The sequence below is a fragment of the Enoplosus armatus genome, chromosome 15, assembly GCF_043641665.1.
Source record: "Enoplosus armatus isolate fEnoArm2 chromosome 15, fEnoArm2.hap1, whole genome shotgun sequence".
Classification (NCBI taxonomy): Eukaryota; Metazoa; Chordata; class Actinopteri; order Centrarchiformes; family Enoplosidae; genus Enoplosus; species Enoplosus armatus.
Window position 1 is genome coordinate 8,146,692 of NC_092194.1, and position 16,570 is coordinate 8,163,261.

Genomic DNA, 16,570 nt, shown 5'->3' on the forward strand with positions numbered 1-16,570 from the left:
CCTCAGGTCCACGAGGGTGGCAGCTTGCCCGCTTCAAAATGTCCCTGTAGAGAAAAGTGTACTGCCTTTAAAAAACTGCACTCCACATTACATCCAGCATGTGTTCAAGTAACTGTAATCTTGACATTTGAATGTAAGCAAATCTCTTCTGCCCCAGTGATCAAAAAGATGTTGCCACTGACAAACCACTCTCATTTACTCTCTGACCAGTTGTATTCAAATAAAATCTGACAACAGATGATCTTTCCTCGTGGGAGAAAATATTCAAATGGCTCATCTAAAAGCCCTTCCATGTCTGGGATGTGTATGTTTCACGCTGCCTTGCTGGCTGTCACAAGCTTGTGCCTCTGAGGATGGCTCCAAGGAGAGTGGATGGATTTGTAAGCACATGTGTAATGAACGATATCTGGTCAATTAAGGCTTATTCATTCTCTGTGCCATTTTACTGATGAGCACACGGCTGGGCTGGCCAGCACCCACAGGCTTTCAGTGCATTAGCAGGACAAGTACAACACACGCTCATGCACACACACACACACATATATACGCAAACACAAACATACTATGGCAAGCTATCCTTCATAAACCCTTTATAACCCTTTCATATACCGTCCTAATTAGTAGCTTGTGTACCCTTGATTGCAGGGAGGGTAACCTCTTAATCCTTGGATGGATGGTCCTGCGTTTGGCGAGCCACTAACCCCGGTTAACTGTATGTTAAGCTTTATTTTCCATTCAAGTGTAGGGAAATAATTAAATACATTTCATACATCTCATTTCCTCAGCTGCACAGCTGTACTGGGAGATAATCACTCAAATTTAAGTCTCATGATTAGTATTAATACTGTTTCATGTAGCTCACGGTATGGAGGATGTTCCGGCTAGCCATGCTAGCAGCGAGGTAATGCTGGTCTGTTGGTCAGCAGTTCCACGACAGGACATGAGAGGAGACGACAAGTAATGTAATAAGCTGCATTTAATGACATGGAATAACACGTTGCTGCCATGCATATTTTATGCTAGTGTTCTGATACGTCATGCACAACAACGCGCAGGAATACAAGGAATGTTGGGGAATGGCACACACACATCTACTGCCTCTGTAAAGTCACTCATTGTACAAAAGTGGCTATGGCTGTGAGCAGTTTTGCTTTTTTAGCCCTGCAAGTGGCAAGGGATGGCAATACCGATTGGTGGGTTCACTGTGGAATTTGCTACAGATGTTCAAGGTAGCTAGAGGATACTTTCTAATGACTTTTATAATCCTCTGTTTCCTCTATCGCCACCAGTGGGTTAAAGTTTTCACTTTTTGTGAAATATCTCAACACCTACTTGATGGATTGACAGAAAAGACAGTCACAGTCTCCAGAGGATGAATTGTAACTTTGATCCCCTAATCTTTTATCTAATGCCATCATCAGGTCGCATTGTAATTTTGTCCAATACTTCAGTTTGTGACCCAATACCTGCATGGTGCTCAACAAAGACAAAAAAGAGAGACCTAGGGTGCTTGTAGCCAAAGTAAAAAAAATACAGGGTTTGCACACCCAAATCAATTAGATTGTACCTTTTATTCAGTTTTCAATGTCAGAATTAGCACAGGGGAAAATAAATCTCAGACATTTCAGCTATGACTTCCTAAGTGTGGAATAGTCCTTCAGTTTCATGGTTGAGTCCTTTTAACTTATTACCAACAGGTGCATCAAGTGGCAGCCTAAAGTCAGAGACGTCCTGTTAATTAGCGTGTAGCATGCTAACATGCTAAACTAAGATGATGACCATAGTAAACAATATACAAACTTAACATGAACATGATAGCATTATCATTGTGAGCATGTTATCTTGCTGATGTGACCATTAAATACATCCTCAAAGAGCTGCTAGCGTGACTTTAGACTGTTAGTCTTGTTTATTTTAGGGTTACTTAAAGGCCCTGGTGTATCTGGCCAATGCAGAGGCCTCCAAGATGCCCCTAGAATATCAGATACAATCTCTCATCATGCACTGTGAAATGGTGGGAGTTGAGGAAATTAGTTTTGCAGTCGTCCGCGGCTCAGCAGGCGATCACGCTGGCAGCCTCTCCTCTCCCCACCTCCGCCCTCAGACCAGCATGGCTCTAATCGGCAACAACGACGCCTGTTATGAGCTGTATCGGTGACTACCACACACCACTCGCCCCGCCGCATCACCAGAGGGTAAAAGGAGGTCAGGCCCACTGGTCACTTCAGCTAAACCTTCCTCATTACAGGAAGGCGGAGTTAGGACAAGGGGGGGGGGGGGGGGGGCATGTCACCCTCCTAGGATAATTCAATCACAAGGCTAATATGCTAAGTGTTGCATAAGCGCATCACTCTGTGCTCTCCCTATGTACATAATGTGGTGCTGGGAAGGACTTTAATTCCATCTGACAGGGACATTATGGTGTGAGGGCTCTCAGGGGGTGGGGAGGGAGGAGTTGGGGCCAAGATTACAGTCAGACCTGGTTGTATTAGAGAGACAGGGACCCGTTTTCCTTCTTACAGACACAGAAAGGCTTTTAACCTCCAATTGTGGCTGCTTTTCGTGATAACGAACGCTTGAGAAAACAAGCTGCAAAACAGAAGATTGTGATCTCAGCTTTTTTTTTCTTCTTCGCCGCACAAGAGACTATCTGCTTAGATAACTGTTCAACGTGCAGATGTTGGCATTGCCTGAACAAATATTTACACATAGCGCTCATGTATCCTTTTACAAGCAGATCAATCAATATTTACTCATGAGTCAAATGCAAACTGCTACAGTCCTCCACTGCCAGCAATAATGGGGTGATACCAGCACAAATAGGACAGCAGCTTTGTATGGTACTTTATTAAGCTTCATCAGTTCAAAGCAGCTGAGAACAGAACATATCACAGCATTCATTATTCATTCTCGACCACTGTTCCCCTCTGAAGACTCTGGAAATACAAACTAACCACTGTGATATTAGAGGCAAGTAGAAACTCACACACATACACTTTGTTGATTCATGCCCGGGTGAAATTAATTGAAAAGTTGATGCAATTATTGATTTACAAGCTTTAATCACATGCAACTGGCCTTATATTGACCTCTCTGACTCCGCCAAGCCTATGACTGTCTTGATAACAATATGCTATTGATTTCTAAGCCTGTCGTATAATAGGTATGCACAGAGCTGAACTTGCACAGCGCATAATCACGCTTTCTGGTCACATCCCTCTAAACTGCAGGGATTTGACCCTATGCCTCAGTGGCTTGTCTTGAATCTATCAAAGTGCTGAGGCAAAACTAAGCCAGCTGCTGTCAGGGATATGAAGAGCCAAAGGGAGATGAGGTCACTCCGAAATTGTGCTACATTAGGTATTTCCATCTCTACAACTGTGTGCAGGAGCAAAAAAAAAAATAGATCCAAATGCATGGCCTGAAAATCCACAAATCATGTCATTGAGAAACATAATCTCACTCACAGAAAATCACATGAGCATAAAGCTGTTTGTAGCAAGTCGGCTTGTGAAGTCTGACTAAACACAAACCTTAATAAAAAAAAGAAAAAGATGACGGTGCATGCAAATTGTGTAAAACACGTAAATAGATCCCATTTCTCTGCAGAATCACCACTTAATCACAGGAATACATCCGTATTCCAGGCTCAAATGGAGATCCACTTACAGCCTTACCCTGCAACTGAACAGAGCTTCCTCACCTCGCAGAGTGGCCGGGCCTCTCATGCTATGCAGAAATGCATCCATATGTTTCAGCATGACAGAAGAGGAGAGGGCATGCTCGCATTCCTCTCATGTTCAAATCACCCCGAGCAGGAGTTGTGGATGAGTGGGAGGGGATCGAGAGATAAGAGAGATATTGGATTTGCTCAATGTTAGTGCTCCGAGCTCTGTTGAATGATTTTTTTTTTCCCTATTTGCCCTGATTTCTGCTTCTATCTTTTTTGTTGGCATGCGTGCAGAAATGTAGTGTGAGTGTGCAGGTGACTGTGCTGGCAGGATTAGTATGGTGTTCAGTCCTTCACTGATCTAATTTTAGGACACATCGTGCCCCCTTCCTCTCTAGCTCCAGACTCGGGTTTATTTGGTACAGGATTCATGTCAAATAGTGAGGTGAGGGTGGGAGACGATGGAGATGAGGTAATCCTCTTTTTATGTTTGTCAATGCATGTAGAGGCATAATCCAGCTATACTGAATTACAGGGGGCTACATCTATTTCATAGTGGCATAGATAGCATCAAGGTCTTAACTGCTGTTTTTGGACTCTGCAGTGCAGCACGGGGGGCTTAGAGATTGCTCTTCTATCAGCTTCATTATGATGACCGTTCTGCCCTTTGAGTGTAATGAGACTGCCTCTCAAGAGGGGGTGGGTGTGGGTGGTGGGTGGGTCTTGGTTGGTCATCTCTTCCTTGTGTTTTGTGAAACACACAGGCACATACACACGCCATCTGAGGGCATGAAAAAGGTACACAAGCACTGGACGTGACCGGACAGTACAATAGCAGTGTTTATGATTTAAGTTGATGTCTGCTTTCTCTTTGAAGTCACCTCTGCAGACACGGAAGGATTGTCAATAGGAGACGACTAGTGATGTAATAAGCTGCATTCAATGACATGGAATAACACGTTGCTGCCATGCATATTTCATGCTAGTGGCCTGATACATCATGCACGACAAAGTGCTTGGAATACAAGGAGCATTGAAGAAAAGCACACATCTCCTGCCTCTATAAAGTCACCCATTGTGCAAATGTGGTTCATGGCTGTGAGCACAGTTTTGCTTTTTTAGCCCTGCTAGCAGCTAGGGACGGCAATGAAATTTTGTAAGACACTCTTGGTCTCATGAAGATGAATCCCACTGACTTTGGTGATCCCCTGACATTTCCTCTAGCATCATAGGAAGGTTCACATTTGTGTTTTTTAGCGAAATGCCTCAACCACTATAGGATGGTTTGCCTTGAAATTTGATCCCCTGACTTTTTACCTAGGGCCACCATCAGTTTGTCCTAAACTTTGGTTTATGACCAAATACATGCACAAATAATGACATTCCCATCAGCCAACTAAACTAAGATGGTGATCATAACAAACATAATACCTGCTTAGCATCAGCATGTGAGTATGTTAACGTGCTGATGTTGTCATTTAGCTCAAAGCACTGCTGTGCCACAGTATTGCTAGCATGGCTTTAGTCTTCATCAAATTGATCATGTAAAAGTAATTAATCAATAATATAGGATATGGCACAGAATGAGACAAGTACTGTTTTTTTTAAAGTGGTCAAACAACAACTTTCTCAGTCCTCAATGTATTTGTATCGCTAAAAAGCTCCACTCAGGGGTAAGGACACAATGTGGAGCATACCCAAGGGCATGTGAAGAGAATGTTATGGACTACTTTCAGCATATAGTTTATGAAAAGCAAAGTGCCAAAGGAAGTAAAAGTGATAAAAAAAAAATATCAGAGGCAAATAATATTCAATGAAATAGCCGATTATATCCATGTTCTGCATTTACATTTCAGTTTGTAAAATAGGACATTATGCAGGGATGACCCATATTCACACAGAGTGGAGTTCATTGATAGTGACATATCTTGGGGTATTTCAAATGTCACATAACTTGCCGCGATGCGTCATGTGTGGGTTTTCACTCAAACCTTTGGATGAAGTAGTGCAAGAAGGAAATGGTTCGAAGTCACAGAGCAGATTCTGAGAAAGTAAACAATCAGAGAGCTTGTCTTTCATTTTCTCATGTGCTGAATGAGTAAGAAAAGGCTTCAGGATTGGAAGTGTATAGTCAAATATGATGCCCGTGTCCAACAATGTGGGCTGTCAGTTCTTCAAGGGCAGACATCTGCGCAGGAGTGCACATCAGTCCTGTGTTAATATTGACAGGAGGAAACAAGAAATGAGAGGTCGAGACAGGAGGAGAAAGAGTGGGGGGAGGAAGAGAGTCTGGACACTCAGATGTCGTGACAGAAAAAGAGATGGAGAAGATGAAAGGGAAGAAAGTGAGCGGACAGAAATGAAAAGAGTAAAGATGCTGAATAGATGGACATAGATTTAAGGTGTCAGTGCCAGAAAAGAAAAAAAGTCTAATTTAGTGGCACAGCGTTGTGGATAGCAGCCCCTCTCCATTCTGAAGAAGTAACCTCTTTTCTCCATCATCTCGGGCAGCTTTGTTTGCAGTAAACAAGCCACAGTAAAGGGGATTTGAGGACAGGACAGCTGCATCAACAGAGCGCATACATCATTCTGTCACCTGACATAGTGGCACTGATTCTTCCGGACGAGGAAATGGACAAGAAAACTAGTTTGTTCTTCCCTGCGGCGAGGAGTGCGGACATAAATGCGCAGTAAAAGCTATGGTGTCTATCTACTCTGAACACCTTAACATAATGACATTGTAAAAGCAACACTTCTAGTGTCCTGGGGCTTTTATGGGATGTTCTATTGATGCTGACACATCACGAGAAAAACACACTCAGGAAGTATGCCCCTCCATGCAGTGTAACAATATGTATACTAAGAGAGTAGGAGAGTAGGGAAATGCAGCACTGACCAACACTCTGTTTAATTAAAGATCCTCTTGGCTCTCACAAGTGCTTTGAACAATTTGACGCTGTGCTGATAGAGACGTATGATCAGCCTGGACCAATGATACAAGCCCAACTCTTCTCTCTTGGGTCTAATTTATTGATGCGCCGGGCCTCGGTGCAAGCTTTACTGTACGCGCATGTGCTTATGAAAGCTTTGATTTATATTTTTTTAGCCCAGGCCTCAGCGTGTCCCTCCCAGGGACAAAGCACCAACAATTTTTAACCTCAGATTCCTTTATGGTATCAATCTGCACCGACTCTGCTGCCCTCCTCTGTCACCCAGCATGGGTGCTGTTTCAGCCCAGAGAGGCAAATCATGGCATGCTGTCCTAATTTGGACTCAGAGCCTGATTTAATCCTTAGTGCTTGACGTCTCAGGGCTGGTTGGCGACGCTAAGCTGGTAATGCACGCTGTCCCCTCCTTCGGCTGACATGAACATGACACGAGCGTTCCTGAAAACAATCATGAACACAGCGGGACACATGACAATGATGTGCCATCTACACCTGCATGCTGTGTTGGCGTGCCTGTGAGAGGTCCCTATCACTTCCTGTCCTGTCAGAGTCCCAGTACACGTACTGTAGAGCTGTACTGTAGAGCCTGTGCTGCCAGTTTGTGTTGCACCGTGAGCCTGTAAGAGTGTGAAAGCAAGATGGGCGACATGAGACGGCCTCCAAAAAAACAAACGACTTCAGAAGATGCCGGAGTGCTCACATCATCCTCAGTGAAGCAGATGCCCAGCTGTGTGTGTATGTGTGTGTATTAGTGTGTGTGCATGCACCAAAGAGACCTTCTCTGTCACCTCCTCTACCATTTCCCTCCTCCTTGAATATCAATGAGCAACCTGAGACACAAACACATAGTAGTGTAAGAATGGCAGTTACATCATCATCAGACTTATGAAATGCATGATTAAAAACACTAATACAGAGAATGCAGTTTGGATCAACATCCTCCTGTCAATCTGATCCAAGCCCTTTGTGTTAATCACTTTCAGTGTGTGTCTGGATAACATCAGGTGCAGTCACCACTCTTTGTTGTGATTCTGTCAATAAGAATGAGTGCAATGGCGACGCTAAAGCATTGGACTAAAACTAAAATCCATACACTTCTTTAAAACACCTTAACCTTGAATTGATTTTCACTGGGGATTTAACATCTGATAGAGAGACTTCACAAACAGAGCATATTCCTTGTTTCTTAATGTTTAAAATTCAGAGTCAAACAGGGCACAGTTCAAACATCGCCTCCCACGTTTATGCAAGCTCTCGTACAACAGGTTTTCTAATGATTGCATTTACGGATGAAAGTAAGTGTTACAAAAATATGTCACATGTCCGTCTCCTCTCCTGTGCCTGTTTTCCACAAAGCCTCCATCCACTGAAGAGTGTGTGTACAGTAGCAGCTTGAATCCTCATGTACTGGTAGGACCAGAAAGATCACCTGAGAAGTCAGCCTACACACAACACTAGAATACACAATAGTAAAAACAGGAAGCTTCTGTCCATGGTGCCCACAGAAATGGCACAGTCTGTATTTGTCTGTAGTGTGATCCGTCTCGAGAAGAACAACATTTTAGGGATTGTTGCATCCTTTTCCTTGAAATAGAGGTTGAAGGCAGAAGCGACAGAGAGAGAGAGAGAGAAGGGGGATGTGGGGATTTTGAGGAGGAGGGGTGAGAAGAAGGTGAAGGCTCCTCTTTTGAGTCCATCACTGAATACATCCAGCAACCCTCTCTGTCTTCCCTTTTTCTCCCCCACATCAGCACCTGGCTGCACTGCTCTTCTGCTTACAGCCTCTCCACCTCCTTCTTCTCGCCCTCCACCACGGCTGATGCCCACCGACGGCATAAACTAGCCTGCTCTTTATCAATGACGTTAAGCCCCCCCTCTTCTTTACCCCACTCTCCTCGCCGTGAAGAGAGGAAACAGGGCTCTGGAGGGATAAATCATTGTTAGAAGAGGGGAGAAAAAAAAATCTGTCATCCCCCTTACCTTGCCGTCTCGAGAAGAGGAGAGCCTCTCTCCTCCAGGAAGGATTGGAAGCCAGAGTGCGCACACACACACTTACATACACTATTATACGCCGCTCACTCACATTCACACACACATACAGTCACACACGGACATACACTCTCTCTCTCTCTCTCTCTCTCTCTCTCTCTCTCTCATACACACAACGACGAGGAGGGCTGGCTCTCAAGCAAGCGCACACTGCAGGCTGCCGCTTGCCTGGGAAAGCCTGATGCGTTCCTCCCTCCAGGCAGAAGCACACACTGCCATCTCAAAGGCTCTTTGTTGGGGCTGATTCATCCCCGGCTCCGTGGCTGAGTGCTGGTCCGCGTAACAGTGCCTGCTCCTGGGGACACGGGGTGACCGTACAAAGGAGGGACAAAGCCATGAAGAGGAAAGGCAGCATCCAGGAGGAGAGAATATCACGGCCCCATACAGCTCCTTCCATCCCCCCCTCCTTCTCCTTCTCTGGCTCACTGTCTCTCTCTCTGTCTCTCTCTCTCACACACACACACACACACACACACACACACACTCCCTCCCACCTCTCTCTCTCTCTCTCTCTCTCTCTCTCTCTGTCTCCCCCTCTCTCTCTCTCTCTCTCTTCCTCCTCCTCCTCTCTCTCTCTCTTCCTCTCTCTTTATCACCTCCCTCCTTCTCCGCCTCCTCCCACTCCCTCATTCGGCTGCAAAAGAATTGATAGCAGCGTGTGCATGTGTCTCTGTGTGTGTGCATGTGTCTCTGTGTGTGTGTGTTTTAAGCTGGTTTCCAGTGACTGTAAGGAGAGGAGAGCTCCGCTACACCTCATCACCTGGGATACCTTTCATCCACCCTCTCCCTCTGTCTCTTTTACACGTAAAGTGGGTGACATGAGAACACGAGGGTGCTGCGTTCGCCCAGTGTGCTGCTGTTCAGTCAAATGCATTATCCATTGAATGACAGGGTCAGGGATGGCAGATGGCGGGAGGGGTTGGTGAGTGTAAAAAAAAAAAGGGGGGGGGGGGCACGTTGTGGAGCTATTTCTGTAGAGGGTGCAATCCTCATCCTCACAATCTCTTTTGAGTCCATTGTGACCCAAAAATCTTTGTGGATCAAGAGACAAGTAACAGAAGTTAGGACGCTGCTCCAGTCCAGCATCCTTATTATTTGACCAAAACGTTCCCCTCTCTTTTCACCACAATCATTTCCTGAATAATTTATACAGCTGCTAAGACCAGACACAAAGCAGGAAAATGTATTAGGGTCAAGTCATGCAGAAATTGCTTGCAGAGTGAGCCAGATTTGGGGCATACGTGTTATACATGCCGTTTTGACATGAGAGACGCATGCAAAGGCACTACAACAGACTTAAATAATGATGTTCCTCCTTACACATCAAATAAACTCAAGTGAAAAGGGCTCCACTGAACCAATCTGCATAACAATGACAGATTTGCCCGTTGGGGGTTTGGCAGACATGACCCCTCCCTCTCTTTCACTCTTACTTGTCAGCATTATTGTCACAGATATTTATTGGCTTGGCTATATTTTACTGCCTCGCTTGACTTATTTTCCTGATTTCTTTTTAGTTAAGAGCTGTGAACAGCAATAAAAGCTGTCTTATAATAGGTGTCTTTACATGCAAAAAATGGTGGCTATCACAGAAACAGTCCTGTTTGCTCGGACAATCTGGTGAGCCATTTATGTACCTACACTCATGTCTCTGCTTGGCCAATACAAAGGGCAACTGGACGGGTCAAAATTTCAATTAATGAAACACATCTTGCTAAAAAGAAGAACATGTTTCTTATCCCTGCTGTCCTGAATACTGTTGTGCTATTGGCTAAGAAATTCATTTCTGATCTGAGCTTTTTCATTTGTTAATCAGGCAGCATTTTATTTTAGATGGCATAAAGCAAATATGCAAGGGAAGCTAAATGATGAGAAATGATGAAGAGATTGTGAAAGAAATTGTGTAAATTTAGTTTATTTTTCTAATTATTTTATTTGTTTTGCATTTTGCAGGATATGTGAGTTATATTTGTTAAATACTGTCTCTGTAATTACAGAATTATTATCACTTTTTTGTTTTGTTTTAGTCACTATGGAGAGACATTATAACGGTAACTAAGATTTCTGTTAGATCACCAGAGGCTTAAAAGGGTTTATTCAAATGCATTTGTCGGCTTCACTGTCAGACCTTGCTAAAGCATCTCCTGAAAACATTGACCCCCCCCCCATAAAATAGCTTGTAATGTTAAAAAGGGCTTACAGTGAGTAGTCTTAAACCACAGTGTCATTAAAATGAAAGCCCAGGGGCCGCATAAGTGATACTGCCATTGTTTGCATTTCAATTCACTCTCTTGTTTAGGATGAATCTGTAAGGATTACACCAGGGGTTATCAGGGTTCAGCCTATACAGCTAGATCAAATGTAATTTCTTGTCAAAATCCATTGACATTTCCAGATGACCTATAAATCCATTTTAATTCTGTAAGAGTAAAGCGACTATAATGAAGACAAAGCTCGTGTCATTCATTCATCCAATAGTGTTAAATATGGAAGCTCCTTTCTGCCCAGAAAAAAAATAGATGGGTTAGTTATAATAAAAACAAAAATGCTCCAGGTAGTGTAAGTCACAATTATGAGATAGAAAGTCCCAGTTACGACTTAGTCAAGTCAAAATGATGAAAATTAGATAAAAAGTCAAAATTATGAGATAGTAGGTCAATATTATGGGATAGTAAATCCTAATTGGGAAATAGTAAATCAAAATTATGAGATAGTATTAAGTCAAGATTGTGAGATAGCAGGTCAATTTATGGAACAGTAATTCAAAATTATGAGATAATAGGTAAAAAAATATAGGACGGTAAATCAAAATTATGAGATAGTAAGTCACAATGTTGAGCTACTGCAACTAACTTTTAATTAATTTTTCTATTTTCCTGGCAGAAATGAGCTTCCATACTTTTTTCTTTAAAGAAATTGGCTTCATGGTTTTCTGCAGCACTTCAGGCTTCTCTTCCCTCTCCATGTCTGACTAGCCAGGTGCAGTTCACTTCGATGCACGATGCCTACTGACCTCTGAGTGAGGTACTGTGGAGGCTTGGGCAGACAACCTTCTGTGAACTGGTGCATGTAAGTACAAACCGCACAAATAGGTTAAGAGCTCTGACTGTAAAGCACGGCCTATGCAGAGCCTGAGTGGTCTTGTCTATCAAAGTAACAGTGCCGGACAAAAGCTCTTCTCTGAGGGTCTGTCCAAAGAGCATTAAAGAAAGGTGGCTTGCTTGTACCATCTGTCCACTGCAGTAAGAGAGAGCTATAGATTTTCTGTCTTAGGCGCTATCGGAGTCACTGGCTGCTTGCTTCCGCGGGATGAGCTTTTAATAAGTCCTGCCAAATAGCAAGCCATAGAGGATGCATTATGATGTGGTTATGCTGTGTTATTATGATGGGGGTGCATCATGTTGCCTATCATTTATCACTGAATTTCAGCTGCTCTCAGTGCTAAGCCAACATTTAAAGTAGACAGTTTGGGAACTCACCAGTTGAGAGGATCTTTGCTGGCAGTGTCATATTTCCAATATGAGATTAAAGTCTGTTCCTCCAGTGCTCCATGTGCATGGAAAAGCAGCAACACTCTGTGCCATAGTACATCAGGGTAGTGACCTCTTGGGGATAACCGAGGCCTGTTCTGCCCACAACTGCAAAGGGTGGATTTCACTTGCTAATGAGCCAACCACCCATCTTCCAGCCATTCATCAAAGTCTGCCCTGCAAAACTGCCTGTGTGTTAAGTACATCCCATCATCACAGCAGATTAGGTTTACTCCCACCACTTTAGTCCACGGGCTTCTGGGTAACCTCTCCTGGACAATGATTAACATTTGGCCAGCTGAATGCATGATTTGCTCATAAAAATCTTGGTAAGTGTTGGGATGCCTTAAAAAACACAAGGCTACCCTGCGGTGACGGAGTTCAATTAAGTCAATTCATTAGAATAAGTAGCAATAATGATGGCATTTATGACTATCTAAATGCAGATTGTTTCTGTTGTTTGTACTCATGCCCACTAGTGTTGGCTCTTTAAACTGCACAAACAGATTACAGTCAGCACTAAATTGTTCTTGCACCCCATTTGTAATCCAAATACCATTACCAGGAACACAATCCATGCTTTCCCTCGCATGCCCCCTGCTGACAGTGCATTACTACAATCCCCCTCTGTCTAAAAAAAACCCCAAACCACAAGTCATCAGCCAGAGATTGTAACAAGTTTATTGAACATCAATGACACGTGACCTAGAAGGGACATTTCACTCATACTCAGACATAAAACCCAGTTGAGTCACCTCACTTAAGCCCTCTTTCGACTGTGTTGGAATTGTACTGAAACATCTGCTCAAGGGATACTGAACAAGGCAAATCAAAAGGCAGCACACATAAAAAAACACTGTTCTTAAGAACAATGCAGTTCAGAAAAATGGATAAATGGACCAAGAGTGAAGTAAGTGAGTAGTATTTCTGCAGCAGAGACCTGAGCTATGGTTGACAAAAGTGTTTTTAGTATTTACATGAAAATGACACATAGCATTCATTATAATGTGAAGCCTATGTAGTTTATATTGATGTAGATGCATTCCACACTGTCGTCAGTTTTGCAGTTTGTGGTATTTTGTACTGGATTAAATTACATTGTACAGGTGTTCCCACCCGCCATATTTTAACAAATCCAACACAACTATTAAATTACTGTCTTAAGTTCAAAGGGTTTCTAAAAAGATTTACCCTTTTTGTCTTTTTACCCTTCTGAAAAACTGGATCTCTATGAACAAAATATTTACAGCAGGATAACAAACAGTAACTACATGATACTTGCAGATAAAATCTTGTCTAAATGAAGGTAAAAATCCATAAAAAACAACAAACAAATTGTCGGTCTTCTTAGATGCATCAGTTTGAAGCACTGGCACTAGCTTGATCCTTTTGACCTCTGACCTCCTGTGACATCTTTTTGAAGTAGCGTTCAGCACGCAGTTCCTCAAAGCAGAACTCAGTGGCGCCGCTGAGCAGCAGCTCTTTACAGTACATGCTCTGCTCCTGTAGTTTTCCTGTTTCTGCTTCCTTCTGGTGCTGATGGTGCTCCTGCAGTCTCTTTAGAGGAGTTTCCTCTCTGCAGGGCTTACGTGATGATAAAACTGTGTTCACTGCAGAGTTGATCTTACATGGAGTCCTGAAGGCATAGAAGAAAGATGCCAAAGCAAAGCAAAGACATTTTACGAACATAGTCTGAGAGGGATAAACTTACTTTTAAAAAAGTCACAAATAGGGCTTCAACTTTTTTGTATGAACATCTTCCCATAAAAATTAGATTTTTCTATTCAACTTACAATGATATTAAACAGAGAAAGGCAGCAGATCATCACAATTGAGAGTTTGTAACAGGAAATGCTTTACTTCATTATCAAAATTATTGTATTTCAGTGCTAGCCATCAATTTCAGGAATATGTTGCTTCTTATTATCATGAACCTGAAAGTGTGACGTAAATAAAAATGTTCAGCAAATAAAAGCAATGTATCAAAACTGCAGATAAAAGATTCTTGTAGTCACTCACATCGTTGGAGGCTGGTCCGACTCCTCAACAAATGGTTGGAAGGTGGGTTTGGGAGGAGGTGGGGCCATAACAGTATGTCCGAATTTGGACTTCTGTGGCATCTATGGTACATACACATTCAATTGACATCACTGGGTTACATTCCACACATTTAAATCAACTCACACAGCACCTGCTTGTCTCATACCTTGACATCACACCATTTTTCAAGCCTCTGCTCATTCTCCTTTGCCCTGGAAGTGGGAGGAGCCACCCAAGACTCTAACTTAGGCTCTGAAGGGCCAGCATTTTGAGCCTTGTTCTCATCAAAGATCACCAACCGACTGTTCGAAGCATTGCCGAGGACAGGGGTGGCGTGTGACTGCAGGCCTCCAGAAATACCTGTTCACAAAATCCACCAGATACCAAAATTAAACACCTTTTTTAAAGATAACGCTGATATTTAGAAAGGTGCTGGAGTACCGGTAATATCAGCGTAAAATTTCACTACAGATCAGATTTGAATATTCATGTGCTTACTTTTGATTGCAGGCCCGGTTCTGTTGATGGGGGCGATGGCCTTTTTCTTCCCTCTATGTTTGAGGTCGGCTAGAGAAACTCTCTCAGGTTGTTTAGGTTCATCATCACTATCGTCCTCCTCCACATTCATCATAACCTGTCGGGACACACGTGCCTGCAAAGCCCTATGAATAACAATAGAGAAAATTGAGATTATGCCAGTATTTTGCATTTTCAAAATGTAGCTCAAACTTTACTGGATGAATCAGTACTTGTGAAACTGCAGGAGCTTCTCATGTGGCTCAGCACATTTTTTGAATCCTTCCTGGTAGACGAGGTCTGCTTTGCGACAGTTGCCCTGATTCTCATATTCCTCAGACCAAGCGATGTAGAAGGAGGCCTGTGTCATTCCTATCCCCTGCGCTTGCATGTACCTGTAAATATCCAAGGGCTCCGGGCAATTCTCTGCCTAATGACACACAATACACATGAATGGCAAAAGTTTTTACTGCTGCATTAGTTTGTCAAAACTAGCAAAAATAGTAAGAGGTTAAAATATTACACGTACAAATTTGATCCAGAGGTCAACATAGCGAGGGTCGTTGTGATATTTCTTTTCCTCTGTGAATTTGGTCACGACTCGTTCCAACAGTGTGGAGAGGTTGCTCTCCTTTCCTCCCTGAGGGAAGGTTTGCTCTGTCCACTTAATATACCTGTAGAAGACAGAACCACGTAAGGATTAGAAACTAAACCTCTCAGATTTAAGAGCACCACATATGAATACACTTTACATATTTGACTTACCGATCCCAAACATCAAGTGGATCATCTCCATCATACATTCGCAGTTCAGACTCAAAGGCCCTGGAGAAGCAAAAAAAAAACAAAAACATAAAACCTCCATCATCATGTGAAAACTGCTAGGAATAAGTGGGAATAAATTACCGTCACCCAAAGGGTGCAATATTTTAAAGATTGTCCATACTGTCTCTGCTGGTTGATGGCAGAGCTGAGTCCATCCTGCTGTTGACTGAGCGCCTGATGTAAGGCTGATATGTCTCTGCCTCGCCGCAGTGGCTGGATGTTTTCTTTGCTCAGCTCCCATTCCACATCTCCCCCTTCTGCCATTGTGGAAATTAACTACACACAAACAACAGACAAACCCAAACACAGAGACATCAGTTATTAGTTACTTAAGAATGTTTTTCTGCGTGCTTCACTTCTAAAATCTCTTCTTGCACTTGCTCTTTGTCTACACTGACGATCTTTTCATCTTTTTCAGTGATATTCTTTTGGATTTTGGACTGTTGGTTGGACAAAACAAGACATTTGAAGACATCACCCTGGGCTTTTTTGTTACTGTTTTCTTACATTATATAATATGAACAATATCGATAGTCTAAAAACAAATTTAAAGATAATGATAATAACATGACTGTTAGACAAGTTATTTTAGATTTTATCCCCTTAGACCTTGGTGTGACCTCTCAATAGATTAAAAGGCTTATGAAGTCGTTGTTGCGCTGGCCTAATGATTTTTAATGATGCTTTAACAATTCATACATTTACCTTGCGCTGTAATCCTGTCCTTTGACTTTTATGTTTTTACAGCATTGTTTAACTAACGTTATGGACGTAAACCACCACGTAGCTAATATTTTCATGTCTGTAATGTCCCATATAAATAGTTTATTATACTCAGTATCGTAATAATTATTACCATCAATTAGGGCTTAAACTGGTGCTTGAGAGTTCAAACTGGAAAAGTAATCAAGCCATAGGAATCATACCATACAAGGGCAAAGAGTGACAGAAGATTAGCGTAAGGGTATAATAACGACACAGGACTATGGTGT

General features: G+C 42.7%; 1 protein-coding gene across 1 annotated transcript; it reads right to left on the minus strand.

Annotated features, from left to right (window-relative positions):
- Positions 1-13,547: 13,547 nt before the first annotated feature.
- On the minus strand, positions 13,548-15,842 carry bub1bb (BUB1 mitotic checkpoint serine/threonine kinase Bb). The gene is made up of 8 exons (XM_070921021.1): positions 15,700-15,842; positions 15,519-15,578; positions 15,283-15,427; positions 14,987-15,183; positions 14,736-14,899; positions 14,404-14,597; positions 14,217-14,317; positions 13,548-13,833 (listed from the first exon to the last, which is right to left on the minus strand). The coding sequence occupies exons 1-8, from the start codon at positions 15,840-15,842 to the stop codon at positions 13,554-13,556; spliced, it is 1,284 nt and encodes a 427-aa protein (XP_070777122.1). The 3' UTR covers positions 13,548-13,553.
- Positions 15,843-16,570: the final 728 nt, after the last annotated feature.